Source organism: Metopolophium dirhodum, chromosome 3 (assembly GCF_019925205.1).
Source record: "Metopolophium dirhodum isolate CAU chromosome 3, ASM1992520v1, whole genome shotgun sequence".
Classification (NCBI taxonomy): domain Eukaryota; kingdom Metazoa; phylum Arthropoda; class Insecta; order Hemiptera; family Aphididae; genus Metopolophium; species Metopolophium dirhodum.
In genome coordinates this window covers 40,409,332-40,432,417 of record NC_083562.1, presented here as the reverse complement: position 1 = coordinate 40,432,417, position 23,086 = coordinate 40,409,332, and the positions used below count along the sequence as shown (strand labels likewise).

At 29.8% G+C, this 23,086-nt stretch overlaps 1 protein-coding gene across 2 annotated transcripts in view; it reads right to left on the bottom strand.

The window, feature by feature from the left end:
- The window catches only part of LOC132941006 (D(4) dopamine receptor-like), a 146,592-nt gene that overhangs the window by 4,988 nt on the left and 118,518 nt on the right, over window positions 1–23,086 (bottom strand). For both annotated transcript variants that reach the window (XM_061008852.1, XM_061008851.1), the window contains 2 exons: window positions 14,002–14,488; window positions 8,790–8,993 (listed from right to left, as the gene is read on the bottom strand). In XM_061008852.1, the coding sequence (XP_060864835.1) occupies window positions 8,790–8,993; window positions 14,002–14,488 (691 nt within the window). The remainder of the gene's footprint in view (window positions 1–8,789; window positions 8,994–14,001; window positions 14,489–23,086) is intronic.

Below are 23,086 nucleotides of genomic sequence, written 5' to 3'. Positions count from 1 at the left end.
TCATAATAATATTACAGTATGTTGTGTCTATATATGTACACACCGTCCTATATCTGTGGTGTGCACCGATGTTGGTATAGGTACTATGATGGAAGACGTATGACCGTGTGTTTTTGTTATGCAAATCATACACAAGTATAAATTGTCAAATAACACCTGTCGATAAATTATTATTTATACACAAAATCGAACATATATCATACACGTAGAACTGCAAGACATCATATATTATTTTTCTGAAGACATTTATGCGATAGAACAAAGAAAATATATCACAAAACATTTTTACTTGGCCATAAATCAATAAAAGGGAATTAAATTTGAAAAAAAACTTGCTGAATCTGAAAATTCGGAAAAGAATTATGTTTTACACCAAGATTTAGAAAATTATGTCAGATGAAAGCCATATTATATAACATTATATGTATGGCACATTGTAAATTAAGTTAAAGTGTAAACGTATATGATGATTAAATTCGGCCAATCGCCATAGTAATAAAGGCTTATATAATAAAAATTATAAAAATATTATGTAGCCGGGGGTATTTGCAATATATTATATGCATGCCAAATAATAATAATAAAAACATGGTTTTTTTTTATTTATAATATTTGAGTTCAGACTATTTACACGGAACGCCCAACGTTTATAGTAACGGCGTCTTGAATAGGCAAGACAGCTACATTAATGGCGAACTTTTGTAAAAAATAGAAAACATAATTATACCAACGCAGAACGACGTCAACAATGAAATAGAATTTACTTATCGTGTTGCTTATAAATTAAATACGAATGTTATTGAGTTAAAAATTAATCCGATAAAGGAAACTACATTTTTGACAATTTGCGTGTTGTTATCGAACTCGTCAAAGTATCGGGAAAACAAAATACCTGTTAAAATACGTATTTAGCATAATATTATTATTTAATTACACCTAAGTGTAATGTTGTGCTGTGAAAACATTTTTCAACAAATTTTGCAGTTACAACCATGAACATTATTGGTAAATATTATGATTTCGATCCTTCGAAATATTCCGTTGAACCGTGAAACGTTCCCTTCCGATATGTACAGATAAGTACATATGTCAGACTGATAAGCTACTGGTTATGGTTCTCGGACGCAATTTAAAACCAATTATTATCGAAGGAGTAATTGCTATATTATGATCTATCCACGGTTCATGCATTTCTGATGGACCGTTTGATTGCACGTTACCTGCTGGGATTATTATTATTATCTTTTCATATTAAGATGTGTTCTCTTGAGTTGTCAAACTCTGGTAACTGGGTTTAGTCCAAGATTTGCCAAATTTATTACTTCTGCGTTTTTCGTCATTTTACTTCTTATTGTGCATTAAAGGGGAAACTTTTGACCATAGTTTTGTTCCTATATAATATTATGTACTTCGTTTAAACTGACAGTCATATTTTTTTCTGCAATTTATGATTGTTATAACAACGAAAATGTTCGTTGTAATATTAAACCAATCCGTGAAAGTTTAAACATTTTTTCAACTCTGTATATAGCCATATAGGCAAAGGCTAACCGTGAACTACTTTTTATATTTCCTCGGTTTAATAATATGTATATGAGTATAATAGCGCCATAGCTGTAAAGACAAATCACAGATTTTGCACAGACCGAAATAATAACAAAAAAGAAAAAAAGTTTTTAATTTATAAAAATTATTATCTATATGCTTTATTGTTTACTACAATACATTTAGACTATAATAATAGTAATTGAGACCTATAAACTAATATCTTGTTCTATTCATGCACATTGTTGTGATTCAAATAACATTTTGGCGAACCAAAACTCGTACTTGTATCGCGGTGGATATTGTCGTACGCTTTTTTAAAATCCAGAATTACCTTAACATGCGTCTGATTTGAACTCGTACTTAGTACTTATAGATTGAGTGGAGTGAATGTATTTTGTATGTGTGTGTGTGTGTGTGTGTGTGTCTGACGTCACAAATGTAATAACAATACTTCAGTTTTAAGCGTCGAGGGTTGTTTCTGGGAGCAGATAATATGATCTAGTTGGTACTTTGTAGGTTAAAATTAAATAAATAATAATATAGATAAACAAAAAATATCGATTAATGTTTTTTTCACGTAATTAAAAATTAAGTAACCGTGGACACTTGAAGATTTCACCAAATATTTATTTTATAATTTATAACATAATTGAACATAGATACAATTAACATTTTCAAAATCTTTTTTATTTTTTTTAGCTATTTTTTATAGACATTTAAAATATTCTAATTTTTTTTCCATTTATTTATCATACATTTTTTTAGTGAGTAAAAAACCTCGCAAACTAAATTCAATAAGGCATATCATAAATTGTTCTTATACAAATTAAAACATTTTGAAAATAAGTAGTCACATTTTTTTATAAATGTTTGAACTGGTGATAATTGTGAAAATATTCACCTTCTCCCTTGTGAGTAGTTTTGTTCCGAATTTACCGACCTACCTAATTATGTTTAATCAACATGAATGTAGCGATCGATAATTTGAAACTTGAGCTAGTTTTAAGTTATATAAATTATAATTTATTTTTATTCTCTTTATTAAATATTATTTAATGTTTATTTTGTTTTAAAAAAAAAATATAATTTATTTTCTGAATTTGTATGATAAAAGATTCACTTTGTGTCCTTACGTGGTAATAAACAACTTAGATAGAAAAAGTGTTGTTTTTTAATACAAATTAGAAAAAAGTAGAAAATGATTTTTATTAAATTAATTTTATGATTAAACTGAAAATGTGCACTGTCTTGTAAACAATTTTTTTTACGAATATGTTTTAAAATATACACAGAACATATAGGTATTTACTATTTAATATGTTTTACAATTAATAAAAAAATGTAAATATCACAATAGAATCAGGAAATTTATCTAATAATTGTTTTAAATTATATAAAGTTAACCATGTGATAAATAATTTATGATAGGTACATAACAATTTCAATTTAAAACTAATTTTAGTTTATACGTTTTCTATGTACTACAGGTGCTATAATAGGCGTATTTTTTTTAATATACAGACAATTAAATAATATTGTAAAGTTGTTATAATATGTTATCAATTAAAAAAGTTTACATGTTCTTATTATAAAAATTCTACTGTTTGAAAAAAAAAAATGATTCTTAAACATGTTTAGAATTTTAAGTATTTCTCCACGAAACGTGTATTTTTTAAACAATACTTTTCTACAAAATTAAAAGCAAAGTGTGCACTTAATGTATTTTGAAGTTTTATAATTAATGATTTTTTCAAAACTTCCGCAACGTTTAAAAAAAAGTTAAAAGAGATATTTCATAACATATGTGTATACTGTAGTAGGTACATTTATACTTATAAACAGCACCATATGTTTTAAATTTTTGTAACATACCTACCTAGTTGTATGCAATTTCGATATAAAGGTAATTATTTATAATTCATACGACCTATTTCTTATAATATCAACGATCAAAGAATGAAAAAAAAAAAAACAGGTAAGTGGATGTCGTTCCGCTGTACAGTAGGTTACAAGTGGGTCACTGTATAATGGATGGTATTAAATTCGAATTCAATTGTATAATATCATTGTATACGAAAAACGATTTTGAGCGGAGATGATTTGTCAGTGTGGATATTATATTTATATTGTTATTATTAATACGGTATAGCCGGCAAGTTTAATTGATATTATAAAATTACAAAAAAATAACTAAAATCGTAATTATTGATTATTTAATATTATGTAATTTCGTCCAAATTTGAACATAAAATAACTATAAAAAAATTGTGTTTCTATATTACTGAGATTTTTTGGTTACAGAATAACCTACTTACGTGGAACATTGTTTTAAACTTTCAATCCTTACCTATAAAAATTGAACATTTTTTACGTTTTTAACTACAAAATCATTTTGAAATTTAATAAATATTGCCAAAAATCGAACTTTAAATGCTTATAAAAAAATATTGTGTCTATTGGGATCTTTATGACTCTGGTTTCAGTCCGGATTGGTTTGAATCTTAGAGAAAAAAAGTCATCGGTTCCTGTTTCGGTATGGTCCTTAGAAAGGACGATAATTCCATGCCGGGCTTCAAAATTAAAAATATCCGTTGTTTAGGTTGATATTATTTATCCTGGACATCTCCGCGGAGCTCACACACGTTTATAGTCATTTAGTCATAGTCGTTTATTAATCAAACAGAAACTGTGTTGTGTGTATGTGCGGTTGTTGTCGGGGTCGTTGAATAGAGCACTGCTGATATTTCGAAAATAAATCAGAATAATCTAAAATAGGTCAATGGAAAAAAAAAACCACTTCAACCGCCGCACATAATATCGCTTTATGATATTATGATCTATTCAGACAGTAAACCAATCAATGACCTATGCGACAACGAAGACGTATTACAGTAACAATACTCGATGTAATATACCTACTATTCATTTACGTGTATAAGTATAATAGTATGATATTATATTATGTAATACTGTAGGTATACTACTAATATAACGCAATATATTCATGTATAAGCACACAATGTACATAATATATTTATTTTGTGTGTGTTTTCGTATTGTAAGACAGTGTAATATCTCCCTTTACGTGTTTATTTATAACAAACGGTAAGTAATATGCGCTGTGAGATAGATGATATCTTTAGCAAGTAAAAACTTTTCCAGGTATTCGAGTAAATGTATGATATATTTATAGTGAATAAGGTATGTTTGTTATTGATTCTTCGGCACAAAACCCTTGCCGGTTTCAACAGTAGTCTATTGGTCCGCGTGTAGTCTATCAAAAATCAAAATTGATTGAAAGACCTATTGATAGACGGTATAAGTATAATAATATATACATAAGTATGCATTAGCCGGTAGGGTAGGTATAGAATATAGATACACCGACCTAAGGCGAACGAGCGTAACTATATATATTATTAATAACATTACTCAAGCCGTGACTATAGTGACTGGTCAAATATTGTTATGTAAATGGGTTTTCTTCTGTAATAAAGATTATTATTATTATTCGAATTGAAATCATTCAAAATGTTTTCCAAAAAGAGTTTTGAACTAATATTTTCAATGGATAGGTACTTTTTTGTTTTGACGACGATCTAACGGGTTTATACACCTTCTGGTAAATTTTGAACTAAGTAGAGTCGTCGACGTAATGTACAATGAACCCAGCTCATGAGAATTGTAATAAGTTTCAAGTAAAACAGAACAATAACCATAAAGACATTAAACCTTGACATTTAATTTTACACTTCATAGGCGAGTGAATGCATAGTATAATTTAAGTTCACCCGTTTTCAGACATTATAATTTTTTCCAGTTTTCTGTATAAAAAAATATTTAACCAAACCTAAAACAAAAAATAATATTATTGATTATCAGTTTATCCAACCATTGTTGAAAAATATCCATGTTTATTTAATTCATCGATATTTTGGAAAGGGAATTTGGAACGTAGGTATACAGGAATTTTGTAAATATTTAAAGTTTAAACGAGGCTGTATACCTACCACGTATTTAGGCCGTATTAATGTTTATTATCCCGAACCATGTATTTGTATTTAAAATTTAAATACAAAATTAAATTGTATATTCTAGAAGGAATTTGTACATTGTAAAATATCAAATGAAAATATTTAATGTTCTTATGGAATGAATGCTAAACAATAATAATATACATTATAATATAATACAGTCAAAGGTATATCAAGGTTAATTTATGAAATTTTATCCAACGACATGAAATATTTTAAAACTGTTGTAATATTATAACGGGTGCCACAAATGTTTCAACTTGTATTCGTTTCTAAATTATTTTAATAAGTAATATTATTAAGTAGGTATTACATTTATTTTGATACTAACAAACGTATACATGAGTATTTTTTTTTGTCCGTAACTATTAATTATTATTAGCTTTCAATAGCATATTTTATTATTTTATATTGCAGTGATTTCGAAGGTACTAAAGTACTTTATAAATTCAATAAATATAGCTTGTATGTGATTTAAATGTTATTATGTAATATTATATTTATGCGGTACAATGGTGGCACACTAATACACTATAGTAAGACTCTTATGAAATATTCTATTTTCAGAAATTTTTAATTATTATTTGTTAATCTATGAAATAATATTTAGTTCTTCGTCCATAATTTTTTTATGAAACGATTTATACTAAAACCCTGAAAATTGTCTTTGAACATATTGTTAGCTTTAATTGTACCCAGGAACATCGAACATACAATACAATTTTGATGTTTTAAAAATAAATAAATATAAGCTGGCGTTAGTTTTATATTTTTTTATAATAACACAAATATCCACTATTTATGATTTTTATTATATATTTATTTCTTAAAAATTATTAAAACTAACCATTATTTCTAAAATATTTCTCTAAATAATATATTATTATCTATTAGGTATAACAATAAATTAATTTTTAGATTAAGTTGATGTTTTTTTCTCTCTTATTTTAGTGCGAAAAAAGTAGTCAAATTGCAAATCCGTTTTTTGAAAAATTTGATTTATTTTTTGGTGCAATTCAAAAACTAATAATCGCAGACCTTTGAAATTTTCACCAAATATTTATATTAGCATTTAAATGAATTGTAACGATTTTGAAATATTTTCACTCTTTTTGAGCTAGTTGTAGCCTTGAGAAATTTTTAAATATTTGTACATTTTTTAAAATTAATTTTGTTAAAATCTTTTTCTCTTTGTAAAAAAGCTTGAAAATTGTATAGAAGGTTTCTTATAAGTTTCATTAATGTAAGTTAAAAAATATTTAATATACGCATAGATATGGTTATTTTTTATATGCGTTTAAAGTTGACAAAATTCATCAAAATTTTGAAAATTTTGAAACTATTTTTCTGTTAGAAATTCATAAAAGTTTTTCCTTTCATAGCACGAACATTACAAATTTTGGTAGAATACTTCCCACAAATGTTCCTACCTTTAACAAAAAATACTTTTACCGGAAAGTAACATTAATTTTTTATGAACGTTTGAATTCAACATTTTTACGATATTGGATTTTCATCGATAAATTAACGAATTTTCATCTATCAATTTTTGATATTTTATTGTAATTCAAAAACAAGTAATCCTAGATACTTGAAATTTTAACCAAATGTTAATGTTACCATTTTCCATAAATGGTATTATTTTTAAACAATGTTGACTATTTTTGAGCTATTTATACTCATAAGAAATTTTTAAAATGTTGCAAATTCTTTTTCAGTTAAAAATGCATAAAAGTTTTTCTTTTCATAGCTAAGATTAAAAATTTTAATAGAAGATTCATAAGTTTTCCTACCTATAGCTAAAAATGTATTTAAACGGAAAATTAATTTTTTATGAACTTTTGAATTTATAATTTTTACGATATTTGATCTTTAGCGGTAAATGATTGAATTTCCATTAGTCAATTTTTGATATTTTGTTGTATTTCCAAAACGAATAACCGTATACTCTTGAAATGTTCACCAAATATTTATATTGGAATTTTTCGTACATGGTAGGTGGACAACTTTTTCTATTATTAATAATAATAATATTTTATGCAATACAGACATACAGTGCCCATATAGGTTTGTAAAATCTAAATAATTACGTCTATTGTTTTGTATAAAGTTTTAATCTAATACGACTTACAACTTGTCATAATTGTTTAACAGCTACCAATTAATATTATATACCTTCAATAATGCGATCATGATAATATTAATTATTATGCGGAACTACTGTCACCCTGTATAATATTTAAAATCGTGTAGATCATTATAATCAGTCGATTCTTTTTTACATTACAGACATTATTATATTATCAGCTTTTGACTTTCAACGTGTGCTGTCTATTTTGATTAAAATGAACAGTCTTGACATAATATAGGTAATATAGTTACTATTTGTCAGACTTAACACTGATTGGTAGCCATGATATACTTTTTATTTTAATATACATTTTAGAACTTTATATTAAGTTAGGTCCCTATGCTATGCTGGAGGGTGCGAGATTGTGACATAAGCGCAAAATATAGGTATATGAAAAAATATCATTTGTACCAATATTTATATTTTATATTTTTCAAAATATTGAAAATTGTCAACGATCTATTATAATATTATTAAGATCGTAAAAATCTATATTTTTGTTCATTAAACGAAATTCATAAGACTCAGTCTATATACGCAACATGTTTTCTGTAAAATTAGCCGTCACTGCGGTGTAGATGTGTAGCTCACGTGATTTTAATATTATTCCCACTACGTTCCTACTAAAAATATAATGTTATCACTCAAAAACTCTGACGCTCTATCGTAAGGTTAGGTTACATACATCATACATCTACAGGTATACCTAATACATTTGTCGATTAAAATCATACGTTTGGAATTTCCGTATTTTGAACGGCGATATAGTTCTAAATTTAATAACTGAAATTAAGCACACGCGGGTATCTGGGATTTGGGCGCTTTTATACGATACATTTTTTTCTCATCCCGTTTTGATGGTTATTATTTCTCCCATGACTAGGTCGTAATTGCACCACCCCCCCCCCCCCCTTGACCAGCGTTGACATTCGTTTTTGTACGATTAGAAATATTATATTATCATTTATTACCCACCAGTCTCGGGTCTGATAAATGCGATAATAATCTTAGCGCCCCCACAATAAAATAGTCCACCCCTGCAGTGTATCCGGGTTATGCACTCGCAATAATTATACCTTAAACATGACGATTCGGTTTTCGTTGTTGTTATGATGTTTCGGCGTGTTTGGCTCACTCGACGAACGGTTTTTGTTGACCAGCAATGGATAGTTACTGCTCAACGACGAGTCCGAACTCTGTCTGCTGCAGTATTGGCAACGGCGCTGGGCCAACCGGAACGTAACGCTCTCGTATCGCGTACACCGCTCTGATCCGTTTATCTGAAAGAAAACGATAAAAAAGAAAACGGTAATTGTTTTGCTCGCCATACGTTTATATGTATTTAAATCATTAAATGGTAAAGTTCATCACGATATCCTACCGAACGAACACGGCGATGCCCAAAAGAAGCAACGGGTGTTTTCGTTGTCGTCGGATATAATACAATAACCGATTAACAAGAATACTACGTCAAAAGCCATACTAGTATTCAGGTCTTCAATATTATTATAAACAATTACTAACAATTATAAATATTTTACACTATAAGTTCTAAATGAAACAAACTTTTAAAATGAATCATCAAAAAATGTGTGTACATCTGTATAAATTACCGCCAACACTAGCAAGACAAATTGCGATTAGAAACTATTAGACTATTGAAATTTCAAATGATGGGCGTTGCAAAAGCTTTTTACCGCATTTGTAGAAGCAATATTTCATATTTTTTCAACGTGCTTCCGCGACGATGGTCTCGGGTACATCATACACGATAAGTCATGTCTTGTATGATTTGAAAACTTGATTTTAGCGAAGTACACAACGGTTGAAAACTAATACGAATCGATCAAGAACTAATTAAATGTTGATACTTTTCCTAATTATTATCATCTATATGCTACATATTTTTAACCACATTCGATTTCTATGCTACGAAACCTTGGTTTACATTATTACATTACACAAACTTATTTATAGCTTTTAGAACCTAGTGCGGGTCATAAAATTATACACTTTGTGTATTATATTTCATCTTATATATTAAAAATTACAATTTTAATGTTAGTTTTGAGAAAATATTACAAATTTGTCATACTTAATTTTATCACAAGAAAAGTTTTTAAATTAAATACTTTTATATCAACGAAAAAAGAGTAGCCACGCCACGACCTTTAATAAAATCCATTAAAATGTACACATCATAAAATATGGGAAAGTTATAAATATAAAACATAAACTATGTTTTTAATAAATATAACCTATTTATGGAGTACCTAATCCGTCCTATTATCTCTTTTGTTTTTGCTTTCATTTATAAGTACTGAAAAACTATAACTTTTGCATTTGCTGTAAGCTCTGATTTACCGAGGTAAAATATGATTTAATTTTTGATCAATTTAAGTAAATTTGTATATTTTAAATTCAAGTATTTGTAACAATAAAAAGTTACATCTTATCCACATAGCAAATTTATAAAAAATTAAATACCTATTTTGTTTTGTAGTATGACGCTCATAATCGATATTAATATAAGAACTCATAGAAATATAGATACAGATAGGCTGATGAGAATACAGTGTAGGAAATTATAAAAAAAATAGTAGTTTTGTAATTAATATGGCATTCTAAGAAAAATTGGTTGCTATTGTTTAAATGTATAACGCTAACTCTTAAACCTTAGACTTACCGACCCTTAATTACTACAGCAAATGAACACCTTCATACTGTAGTGGAATATTTAAATTTACATAATATAATGTGTCCTTTGATACTGTTATTAAAATTAGAATTAATTTATTATATAGGTAATATTAATTTAATTTATGTATTTGTATTAATAAAAATAAAAATAAAGTTCAAGGTATATAATCGTTTTGCCTAGTTCCGTATTATTTAATTTAATTTTTCAAACGTTGAAAATTTAATCCTTTAAAAGTCTCATAGGTACCTACAATGTATCTAAATAATAAAAAACAAAATGTAATTACTTCTTTCACAGTATTAGTTCTCTGTACGGTTTCATACGTACACCCTCGAGTGTTAAGTGGAAAATAAAGTCAGGAAAAACAGAATTAACATGTCAGCTTTTAATTTATGTAATAGCAGTGATATCCGAGTCTAGATTTGAAGAAGGATAATTATGTACAATATAGCGAAATCGTGATTTTAGGTCAGACAGCTGTGACCTGATGATGGAAGACTGAACGTTTTATACATATAACTACATCAACCGTAATTAATGGGTTTTTTTTAATAAGACACGAAAGGACGAGGCAGACCTTTTTGTCGTTATAGCATTTACCAATATAATATAATTATGTTCCAGCGTCAAAAAATGAAATTGATTGGACAACACTGCGGATAGATCCAGTGGCGGCTCGAAGGAGGTATATTTGAATCATGTGATTCATAGAAATATTAATGGGTGTCCTGTGGAAAGTTAGTTTGAAGAAGTTTTAAAAGTTGGTAATTCAATTAGAAATATAATGTTCAGCTCTATATGGACCTCATGTGTATCAGCGTAAGTCGTACAGTAACAGCCAACATTAGGTTAAGCGGTTAATCCCGGTACCCGCATGTGTAAAGAATGGAATATAAATATATTGATATGTAATATAAGAAAAATTATTATATGGTTCAGGGGTGATACAGGGTTATATAATATTTACTGTGTATACCAATTAAATACCTACTAATAACTGGCATAACTTATCCGCTAAAAAACTATGAATTCACCTTTTGGAAAGCAGTGAAAAATTTTTTAGGGTGGTTGGTGTAAATATATTAAATGTGAGTCAAGAAAAAAAAGTTCAAGCCGCCACTGGATAGATCTACACCACAACCATATATTTCAAAAACTGCAGTAAACCATTATAAGGTCGTATACGAAAATTGTCTCGTAAAAGTTTTTTGTTTTTTTAGTTTTAGTGTACCGAGAAAAAAAAACAGAAAATAAATATACGTGGCACAGTCTTAGTATCTAGTGGCTTTTAGATATCAGATTTTGGATGTGAAAACAATCAATAAATTATATAAAAACATTTTTCATGCACGACAGCAATTAAAATAATAAATGGGACATTCATCAAAGCCAGATAAAGGTTACGTCTGACATAGGTCTATTCATTACGAAAGTAAAATATATTTCAGGAATGCTTAAAAATAGTAAAAACAAAAATAAAATGATTATCCGTCACAGGTCGATACGTAGATAGGCAATACCTATATTATGTACAACGTATTCAAGTATATTCGTAAATATTTGTATAGCTAGCACAACAAAGAACGGTGGTAATGCGGTATTAAGTATAAATTACCATAATAAAATGTTCATTAATTATTATTATATAATAATATATTCGGAAATGAGTAACCCATAAATGCATTGTACCTATTGAATAATACATACCGTATTATGATCATAGATGTTTAACATATACGATAGGAAAATTACAAATTTAATATCGTTATTTTTCCTTTGACGTTGATTACATATTATACACCGTTAATCCTGTGGGTATTACATGTTAATCGGATGCAAACATAGTAGTGGCGTTTTAATATAATTATTCCCAGATACTTAATCGAAATCTGTTAACAAATGTTTGCACACTGCAGTGCGATACGCTTTAAATGTATACCTACTACCGAAGGGTAACGAAGCTTTTCACGCAAGTGAAAAAAAATCTAATGGAGTAGTAAGTTGGCGGTGAACAATAAAGGAAAAGTATTAGTTTATTGTTTCGATCACAAATAGAAATAATTAAAAAAGTTTTAAAAAGACAAAATATATAGAGGTACATATAATGTACCTCTGTGCCTTGGCCATAAAGGTATATACTTCACTCGCAATATATGGTCGACGGATTTTATTTACTGTTAAACATATTATACAGAATTCCGATGAATTCGTTTTGCATCTGAAATTATTTCACTGAGGCTTAAATTCGATTTTGCTTATGAGATCGTTGAAAATGCATTATGCAATTTAGATTCATTTATTACATAATCGAATGAGAGGTTCAAACTTTATATATCAAAAATAAGATATACGTTTTGGCAGCTGACGATTTCAGATGAAAATACCAATAAATATTTCAATGACATGTTTATAAATGGACTAAATTAACATAATAAACTCACAAATTATAAGTTGTGTAGTATATTAATATGAACCTATATATAGTTTATGGTTATATTTTCTACATAAAACTTAGTTGAAAAAGAAAACTTTAGAAACTTGATTAAAAAAAATATGAAAATTTTGATTAGTAATAATATGTAAGTTAGAATTCAATAAAAACTCCAAGTAATAAACATTTTATGGTATTCAAAATATATTCCATAAATCAGAATAAATACATAAAAATTGTGAAGCGTACCTATACTTAAAAACTATACATAAATATAGTATGATAATTTGTCAACCCCTTGTAGTGTGAAAAGTTGATGAGCTGTCATAACAAAATCGCACAAAACTACATTCTAAGCAATGAAAAAAATGGGGAGGAGCTGTGCTTTATAAAACATTTTAATGTAACCAACCCAATTCTGAAATAGGTACATAGCACGTATTTCAGATGAAAAAGAGTACCTTTATCAAATATGTATATAATTTATATACCAAAATACTTATACATACGGCATTTTTACTAAAGAAAACGAATTATAGTGATATAAATAAAGACGATTAATTTGTCAAATATTATAACAGATTATAAAACGTAGTAACTGCAATATACATATTATATTTCATTCACTTTAAGAAGGAACCTTGGCGGCGACCAGTTTTTGTCGGACGGGGGTCAGGCAACACCTGTTTGTCACCCCCACCGATCAACCATGTGTGTGGTTAAGCCACGCCCCTGCGCACAAATCGGCCGCCGAGGTCCCTTCTTAATGCGAATAGAGTATAGAAGTGCATTGTGCAATAATATTACACGATATTGTATTAGATGTATAATCATTTTAATGAATTGAAATTGAATAACTCGAAAATCACAGACAATTTGAATTTGAATTTGTGTGCATTAAAATGCGTCAGCTTAACATTAAAATCGAAACTCCTTAAACGGTATAAAAGTATTAGAAGACATGGTCTTAATTAATTATACTTAAAATTGCCCGGAAAGTCATAATTTTAATAAACACGCAGCATTATTAATGGATAAAAGCGGGTTATGGTGGGTGGGCGTGCTCGTGCAGGTGGATATGGTGTTCTAAACACACTTCATTAAATGGAAATCACCTCGGGATTATGGACTTATGCCCTAAGTGGCGGCGACTTACCGGGTTGTACGTGGCGACAAAGTCGGCGGGCGGCGGCGTGACCGAGTCGAACGAGTGTTGGCACTCGACTGACGACATGCGGAAACTGTGCACCGACACGCTGTCGGCCTGGTGGGCCGTCATGAGCCGGTGCTGTTGGTGGTCAGTGGCCGCCTTGGCCGCGGCCGACTCGCGCAACCGCTTGCGGCTGCACACCACACGCAGCATCTCCTTGCGGAACGCGTCGTTACGGAACACGTACACGAGCGGGTTGAGCGTGGCCGCGGACAGGGCGCACGTGTACACCACCTCGTCCGGTAGCTGGACGATGGACACGTGCACGAACAGCGGCGTCCAGCTGAACAGGTACGTGGACAGCACCATCATGGACGTCTTCATGGCCCGGCTCTCCTCTCGGAACAGCAGCGCCGAGAAAATGGCGTTCGAGTTGCGCCGCGACAGGTCCGGTTCCGTGCACACGCTGTGCTTGCGCGTCCGCAGACTGTTCCTGAAGCACATCATAGACACGCGCAAGTTAGGACTTGTTCGAGATGTGTACTGTTACTATATTTAAGTAATATTTCATACTATAAGGGAAGACCAACACATAAATGTGTCCCAGTGCGTTGTAATAATATCGAGAAAATAATGTTGTCCGAGGTAAAAAAAGTACCCTTCACTGCTTCGGATTATCAAATTTCGATAATTTTTTAAATTCATTTCGTATGATATTATAATGAACTATGGAACTCTCATTTAAGACTCTTACAATTTTAAAATTGGGGGACGGAGTGGCCGAGTGGACTAAGGCGTCGGTTCAAAACCTCGGCCACGGGCGGCATTTTTCTTCGGGCAAGTCACGGTGTCCGGAGAGAAGTGCCGCCATCCCCCACCCGGGCATGGCAGATACCTACGGGTGCCCATTAAAAAATCTGCCAAACTGTGTAAACGTGTTTACACCTACTGTTCCATACGCCAGAGTTTAAGAAAAACCACCCAATAGCCTAAGTTGCCGCGGGTTGACTAATAAAAAAAATAAAAATATATTATAATATAATATATTTTATTGTATTGTGATCGATTTGTTCAAATGGAGATTATATATTTTTACCAATCGGGTCTTTTTCCTCTAATATATTTTTTGAAGTTCACCACATATTATTATAATATACAATTATGAATACTGAGTGATGCATTTCGCTGGCTCTCCACTTGACTTTGTCAAGTCAATTTTTGTGATTTAAAAAAAAATTGTTTTTAATATATATAGTTTGAACTTTGAAGTGTTCATGTACAAACACTACATATTTTTATTAAGTACCTACACTTAACTGTTTATGTCTTTTTTTAAATTTACTCACGAAATAGAGAATATTATATAATAAAACCAACATAATACATAATATAACGCCTAGGTACGTGATACTACACGACTTTGGCCGTCTGTCTTGTTATTCGAAACCAATCAACGGTGAGTGGCCCCACATATAATAAAATAATATACCAGCTATACCAGCCGTGTTAAAACATCTACAACTGCGGTCGCTGCAAAAAACATTTCAAGCTGTTTTTTTATTTTATTTTTTTTTTTATAACCGAAAAAAGCGTTGACCGAAAAATAAAATCGCGAACGTTGTCGTCGAAAAGCCAGCAATCGGTCCGCTGAAACCAAAAATCGTGCGGCGGCCCATTCCGGTCGATGGCTCAGCTTATACTCGCGGGTCGTGTCCAAAACGACTATAAATACCATAAAATATATATATTGCAAACGGTTTTTTTTCCGTAAGCGGCGAAATCAACCTAGAACAAAGTGTGGCGCACACGCGTGTCGTAAAAGTCTGAGCTCCGTTGTATACGCAATTCGGAAATCGCAGAAACAGCAGGGTAACTCGATTATCGTTTAAAACATAATATTCTATCCGAAACACGTTTGTAAACACATTTAATTAATATATCGGTGGCAAAAAGTTTGCACGTCGTACTCCTCCGCCCGGAACTGCGCATGCGTGTAAATGCATCTGCAGCAGTATGCGAAGGTTCTGTAGGCACTTATGAGTTGGAATAATACCTCACGCGAGTTTGTTTCAATATTATAATTGGGTACAAAAAGGTAAAACGGATGGCCTAAGCGACGGGCTTGGGCTATTTTACTGTCGTTAAACAAGTGCCGAAGCTCCGGTGCATAATATATTCGAAACGTATTATATACGTACAATAGGTATAGCATGGCCTCTATGACAACTTATACACTATATAATGCATTAGTACGACAGTATTATATTATAATATAGTACGTTCTAAAGCGATTAAAAATTACACGCGTATAATATGGTATGATAGGTATTATTAAAACTGGGGAAAAAAAAAGGTATTATTATTTTATTTTTATTTGGTTTAAGGCTTCAACTACTGAGGTCAATAGCCTGTGGGGGAGGGTACTGTAGATTTGTTTACATGTGTGTGTTTTAGTTTAGCAGATTTTTCAAGTGGGCACCCGTAGGTATGAGCTGTCATCATGCCCGGTCGGGGGATGGCGGTCTCTCTCTCCCTAGACAGATGTCTGGCCGGAGAAAAGTGCCACCCATGACCGAGGTTCGAACCGGTGACTGTGCGTATTGCAACCGACGCCTTAGTCCACTCGGCCACTCCGTCCCCCAATACTATTGTTTTTATTATAATATAGTATATAGGCATCCCGGATAAACAATTGCGACCCAACTCAAATGGTCAAATATACAAATATTCGGTGTTCCAAATATAAGTATCCAAAATATGTCCTAACAATTGATGGTTCACAAAATAACGTTTATATTTTCAGTCTATTATACATCATTGCACCAAGTTTTAAATTTGAATCAGATTTAGTAAATTACAAATACATTTATGAATAATATTAATATACAGTCTGCTCTGAATTTATAATAGTATAATAAAAATATAAAATGGTCGATAATTTTCGAAAGTTTAAAAATGCATTTTTTATGGAACGAAATAATAATATACCTACTTACAAAGGTCTTTGGCATACATTTACCTAATCAAATTAGTAAAATGCATAAATTGTGTACAATAATGAATAAATTAATAATTTTTCAAATACCTAGATGGTACTGATTACAAGCTCTTGATACTCATTACTAGTACTTGATACTCATTGCAAATACTTGATACTCGATGCTTATTATACAACAAAAAAATGTTCAAGCTAATATTTATGAGTCTTAGAAACGTAGATAGAAAACTATGAGATAAATTTTTTGGTGAAAGGACATTTTTTTTTTTTGTATTAAATTAATTTTAAACGGATGGTTCAAATTCCGAACAAAACCGATGCCGAACCTTATTAGGTGTTTAATTTGGTTTTAAAATTGTAATATGGCACAAATTATAATATTGAACTTTTGATACTTAATTACCCATATGGTTGAGAACTTCGGCCTTGCAGGGGTGCCGGGGTAACGCACGTGTAAATATATTATAATATTGCACGTAGTTATATTATATAGCCAATAATTACTCTGCAGAGACGTGTTCAGGAATTTCTCGTGCTAATTTTCCACGCCGCCCCACGTATATTATTTATATATATTTTTCGTTTTAAAATTTTTTTTCGTTCAGAATAATCGCACGAAATCCGCTGCTGCTACAGGCGTACACCCGCCGCGATTCCCTGGCAGGGTATATACATAGGTATAGGTACCAGCTGGCAGGGTATACATATTATATACACAGGTATAGGTACCAGCTGGCACGATAACAATAATATATTCATATTATCATGCGCGTTGTTCGCTCCGCACACGTTATTGCGGTGTACCTACAATTTAAAATTTCCAAATACGTTTTACATATTAACTTTATTATTATATCATAATATTATGTAGGTAGGTACTATACATATAATACACGTGGCAAAAATATGTCCAACGTTCCCCGCGCGTCGTGTAGTGTGCCGTCGTGCGGTGTAAGTACATATTCAGCCAGGTACCTACATAATAATAATAATATATAATGGAGAATGATATAGAGTAATATGTGTTTATGAATTATGATGTGTATAAAATGGCGTGCGTGGCTTATTATCATTGTACATGATATACATTATTGTATAGTACGCTTTCTAAAAAACGCGACGAAATATTTATAGGGCGAGAGAGTCCGTTTTTCTGTTCATAATATTTTGTTTTCTCACATCGTTGCAGCAGCAGCAGCATTATAGGTATAACTTGTATTCGCTCCGGTTACACACGTCATTGTATCCGGATGTTTTATTGCCGTTTCTCTTGTACACACTATAATATATATATATAGGTATATTATTGTTATTGAATGGGTACGCAGTGTGATTTTATTTTTCGTCAACAAACGTTTTTTACGTTAAGATATGTTCTTTGGTACATTGATTTTTTCGAAAAAATACATTTTTTTTTTGTGCATCATTTTGAATCGTTAAAATATATTATAATATTTCCGAAAATACATATATATAATTTTTTAGTTATTGTTTTTCGTGTTTTTAATAGTAACAGTAAGTATAAATTGACGACGTAGATTTTTTAAATTCTTATTCCTGAGCAGAATATTCCGTAAACAATAATTTATAAGAAACAAAATATATTGAATCAGCAGTTAATTAAACATAACTTACAACTTTTGAGCTTCATATATGTATGGGTTAGAATGTATAGGTATAAATGATGAACCGAGTAATATACCAACATTTTGCTGGGCGCGAACCAAAAATATAAGAATATAAGACAATTTATGGATTTTCATAACTTTGAAAGTTTTCATCAATGAAATGTGTAAAAATAAGTTTTCGATATAATTAAATTAATAACCAGCCGGTTACCGTACCTACGTGGTATCTAATATTAGATACTCTCAAGCCCTGATTTACCAATTTATGGACCCAGTACAATTTACAATTTTGGGTCCCAAATTGTCCATCTCTATTTTCTTCAATGCTAAAATAAAAATTTGTATGTTTAATGTAATTTTGAATTAATGTTGTACCTATGTAATTAGTTGCGTCTACACGAGTAGTTGGATCATAGAACAAAATTGTATTGTTAAAAAATCGATTATTTAATATACCTACAAGAACACTTTACACTTTCAATGCGTCTAACTAATGTTTAATATTTATTCAAATAAGTATACAAATTAAAAATTTAAGTTTTAAGTTTTAAGTTTTTAACTTTTAAGTTTAATCTTTTGAGTCAAATTTGATTTCAGGTAATCAGCTTTCACAAACATTTCGATTGTTTGGTAGTAGATAAACTAGTTCTAAACGTAAATTTATCTAAACTACCGTGTACTTTTCTTCCTCTCGTCTATCCTTTAATTTTCTTTTCATTGAACCAAGTATTTTTTTGATATATTAAAATATTAAAAATAATAAACAAATGACAAATAGATATACAACAAATACGACTGACGCATATCACGTATAACTACGCAAGACTATAATAGTAATATTACGACGATAATAACGGCAATTACATTTTGTTGCTGATCAAGGCCGTCGTTTTCAGGGAAAACTCATTATACCTTATAACTAAAGACCAGATTTATATTCTCTTAAAATACCTTAAATATGATGCTAATATTCTCGAAAAAACCTTAAAATATTCTCATTATATTCTCTTAAAAATTTAAAAAATATGCTAAAATATGCAAAATATACAAAAAAAAAGCAAAAATATGCAAAAATAATCAATAAACATCATTATATTTACTTTAATATGCATTTAAAAATTTTTTTTTTCAATTTTATATTAATAGTGAGTTAATTATTAGGTATTTAAAGTTTCGTATTCTAATGGAATATTATTGCACTTTGGTAAGAGTTGGAAATGATAAAATAAAAAAGGTGGATAAGTGGATGTCACTCTGCTGTACGGTAGGTTACAAGTGGGTCACTGTAATGGATGGTGTTAAATTTGAATTCAATGATATAATATCATTGTATAAGAAAAACGATTCTGAGCGAAAACGGTCAGTCAGCCTATGGTATTACCAAGTATATTTGATGATATTATTGTGAATAAAGTAATTTATATATAACCTATTTACGTGGAGCCTTGTTTTAAATTTTCAATCCTTAGCCATAAAAGTTAAAAATTTATAAATTTTTAACTCCAAAATAATTAATAAATTATAAATTTGATAAATGTTGTCAAAATTTGAACTTTAAATGCTTATAAAAAAAAATTGTGCCTATATATTTTTAATATTTTTCAACTGCTATTAGAACGATATATCAGGAGCATTATATTAAATTTTCACGCTTTTTTACCCAACAAATAAAAATTTATTGATATTTATAGAAAAAAAACTAAAAAAATTAAAAACTGACAATGTCCGTAAACAGCTCAAAAAGAGTCAAAATATTTTCAACATTTTATGGTGTATAGAAAATGCTAATATAACATTCAGTGAAATTTTCAAGTATCTACAGTCATTCGTTTTTTAATTACAATAAAATAAGAAAATTGTTACATGAGAAATCGAGTAAATATCAAATGTTGTAAAAATATAAATTTCAGACGCTCATAAAAATTTAATTTAAGTTTCTTCTAGACATTTTTTTTTTGATAAAGGTAGACAAACTTATGAGTAATCTTATATTACATTTTCAAATCTTAGATTTAAAAAGAAAATTTTTTATGAATTCTCATCAAAATAATTTGCTATTTTTCGTGATTTTTCCGTATTTTGTCAAAATTTGAACTTTAAATGCTTATAATTAAAAACTGTGACTAAGGATTTTTAATTTTTTTCATCTGCCTTTGAAACAATAACCTGGGAGCCTTCTATTAAATTTTCAAGCTTTTTTACTCAACAGATAAAATTTTATTGATATTTATAGAAAAAAAAAACTTAAAAAAATTGAAAACTGACAATGGCCGTAAACAGCTCAAAAAGAGTCAAAATATTTTGTAAATTTTATGGTGCATAGAGAATGCTAATATAAACATTCAGTCAAAATTTCATGTCCCTACGGTCATTTGTTTTAGAGTTACACCAAAAACCAAAATCGATTTTCTCGAAAACAGATTTTGCGTAAAAATTCCCGTTTTTCCTTAATTTTTCTTTTGTTTTTCACGTCGCTTGTGAAAACTACTGGGAAATTTTTACTTTTGACCCCCCAAAGTACCAACTAGATTCACTTTCCTATCAGAAAAGTTACTATTGAAGAAAATCCAAGCACTTTTACTGTCCTAAAAGGTGATGACAGACACAAAAATAAAAAAAAAAATAAAAAAAAAAATAAAAAAATAAAAAAAAAAACACACATCATTGTAGAATCAATACATTCATCGCTTCGCTCAGAATCTAAAATTGTAAATGTTCAAAAAAATTTTTTCTGGGTACCGTAATATTAAAATTAAAAATAAATACAAATTTTTTCTCACAATTTACGAAATATTCCAAAATATGCTAAATAAGTTAAATATTCTCTAACCCATAAAATATTCTCAAAGATGCAAAAAAAACTTTTTTCTATGCATTCAGAATTGAACAAATCATCCACATTTTTTACTCTCATAAGACTGCATAGACCCACTAACGATATGTAAAAACATATAAATCCGGTCTTTACTTATAACCCACCAAAATATCCAAGTAATACAGAAATCTATTTTCTTTTCCCAAAGTATGATAAAAAAAAAGTATACAGTTAATTTTGTATGCCTTAAGTCGTTGGTACCTGTTTTGAGTGGGCCCAGTGCAAATGTCCCATTTGTCTTGGCACAAATATGGCACTGGGTACTCTGGTACGTATTACAGCACAGACGGACACGCGTGCCATCAAATGTTCATCCCGAGTAAAGTGACTTTAATGAATAACTTTAACTTTATAGAAACTGTTTCCATCTAATATTATTCGCGTCATATTTATATACTGTTCGAAGGAGGTCTTTACACGTGCGGCTTAGTCGTTTTACTGCGTGCGTACTATGTATATATTTATAACCTACGATAGTATAAATTCGTGCGGCCATATATATATATAATAATTTATTACACGACAATGTATACACAAGTGTGGGTGAATATAAACGTTAGTGTCGACTAAACCAATGTCGAATGCACATATTATTTTAATCGTATTAAAATGTAAACGGAGAACGTATTTCTTCGAAAACATAAAAAACAAAATAACAATCCTCCCTCGACACGACCACCGACGCCCATCATGATGTACTTAACACACACATATATATATATATATTTACACGAGATCTCCATTCGGGTTGATTAACGAATAACCGACGACGACTCTTAATAATTTGAATAAGGCGCGTTTTATTTGTTTATTGTCGTTAAACATTTCAGACCGCGTTTATATTATATACATGGAAAAGCAAACCCATCGCGAGAAACGTGTATAATATGTATATATATATATATACATTTATCGGCCTCAAGTATTTTACTTAATTCGAATCGATTAAACTTAATCCTTAAACCGCGTGCAGCGATACAAATTGCTACATTTCATTTGCGTAAAAAGCTAATGGAGTTTTTTAAAAACCACTAAACTTAACTATGTTAGATAACGTTGCGAGTGGCTAATGTTTTAGAAAATTTTTGTTTTTTAATTACTGAACATTTAACACTTTTATAGAAGTTAATTTATATACTAACTAAATTATACTCCATTATACGGTCATTTGACATTTCTCTGTTTAAGCGTATTGGCAGTATACCATTAGGACGATCGTTTTTCCGTCTTTTTTTTTTATTCACAAACACTTTTTTACTTCTTATAAACTCTATTTTATGTACACACAAAAAACTAAATATATGAAAGTATTCTTTTTTAAATTTCCAATTATTTATTTTAAATTTTAATAACAACAACTTCATGTCTTATCACATTATTAGGACACGATATATTATTATCGCCTAGTACAATTTGTAAAAGTGTAGAACTACTTACTTAAATACAAAACTTCATTATTTACGGTTTTCGAGTAGTATAATAATTATGTTTGTTATTAAAATCGATAATTCAACCAAAAAACAGTAAAAGCCAAATATAAAAAACAACATTATAAGTATAATTATCTACCAAAGTAGAAATTATGATTTA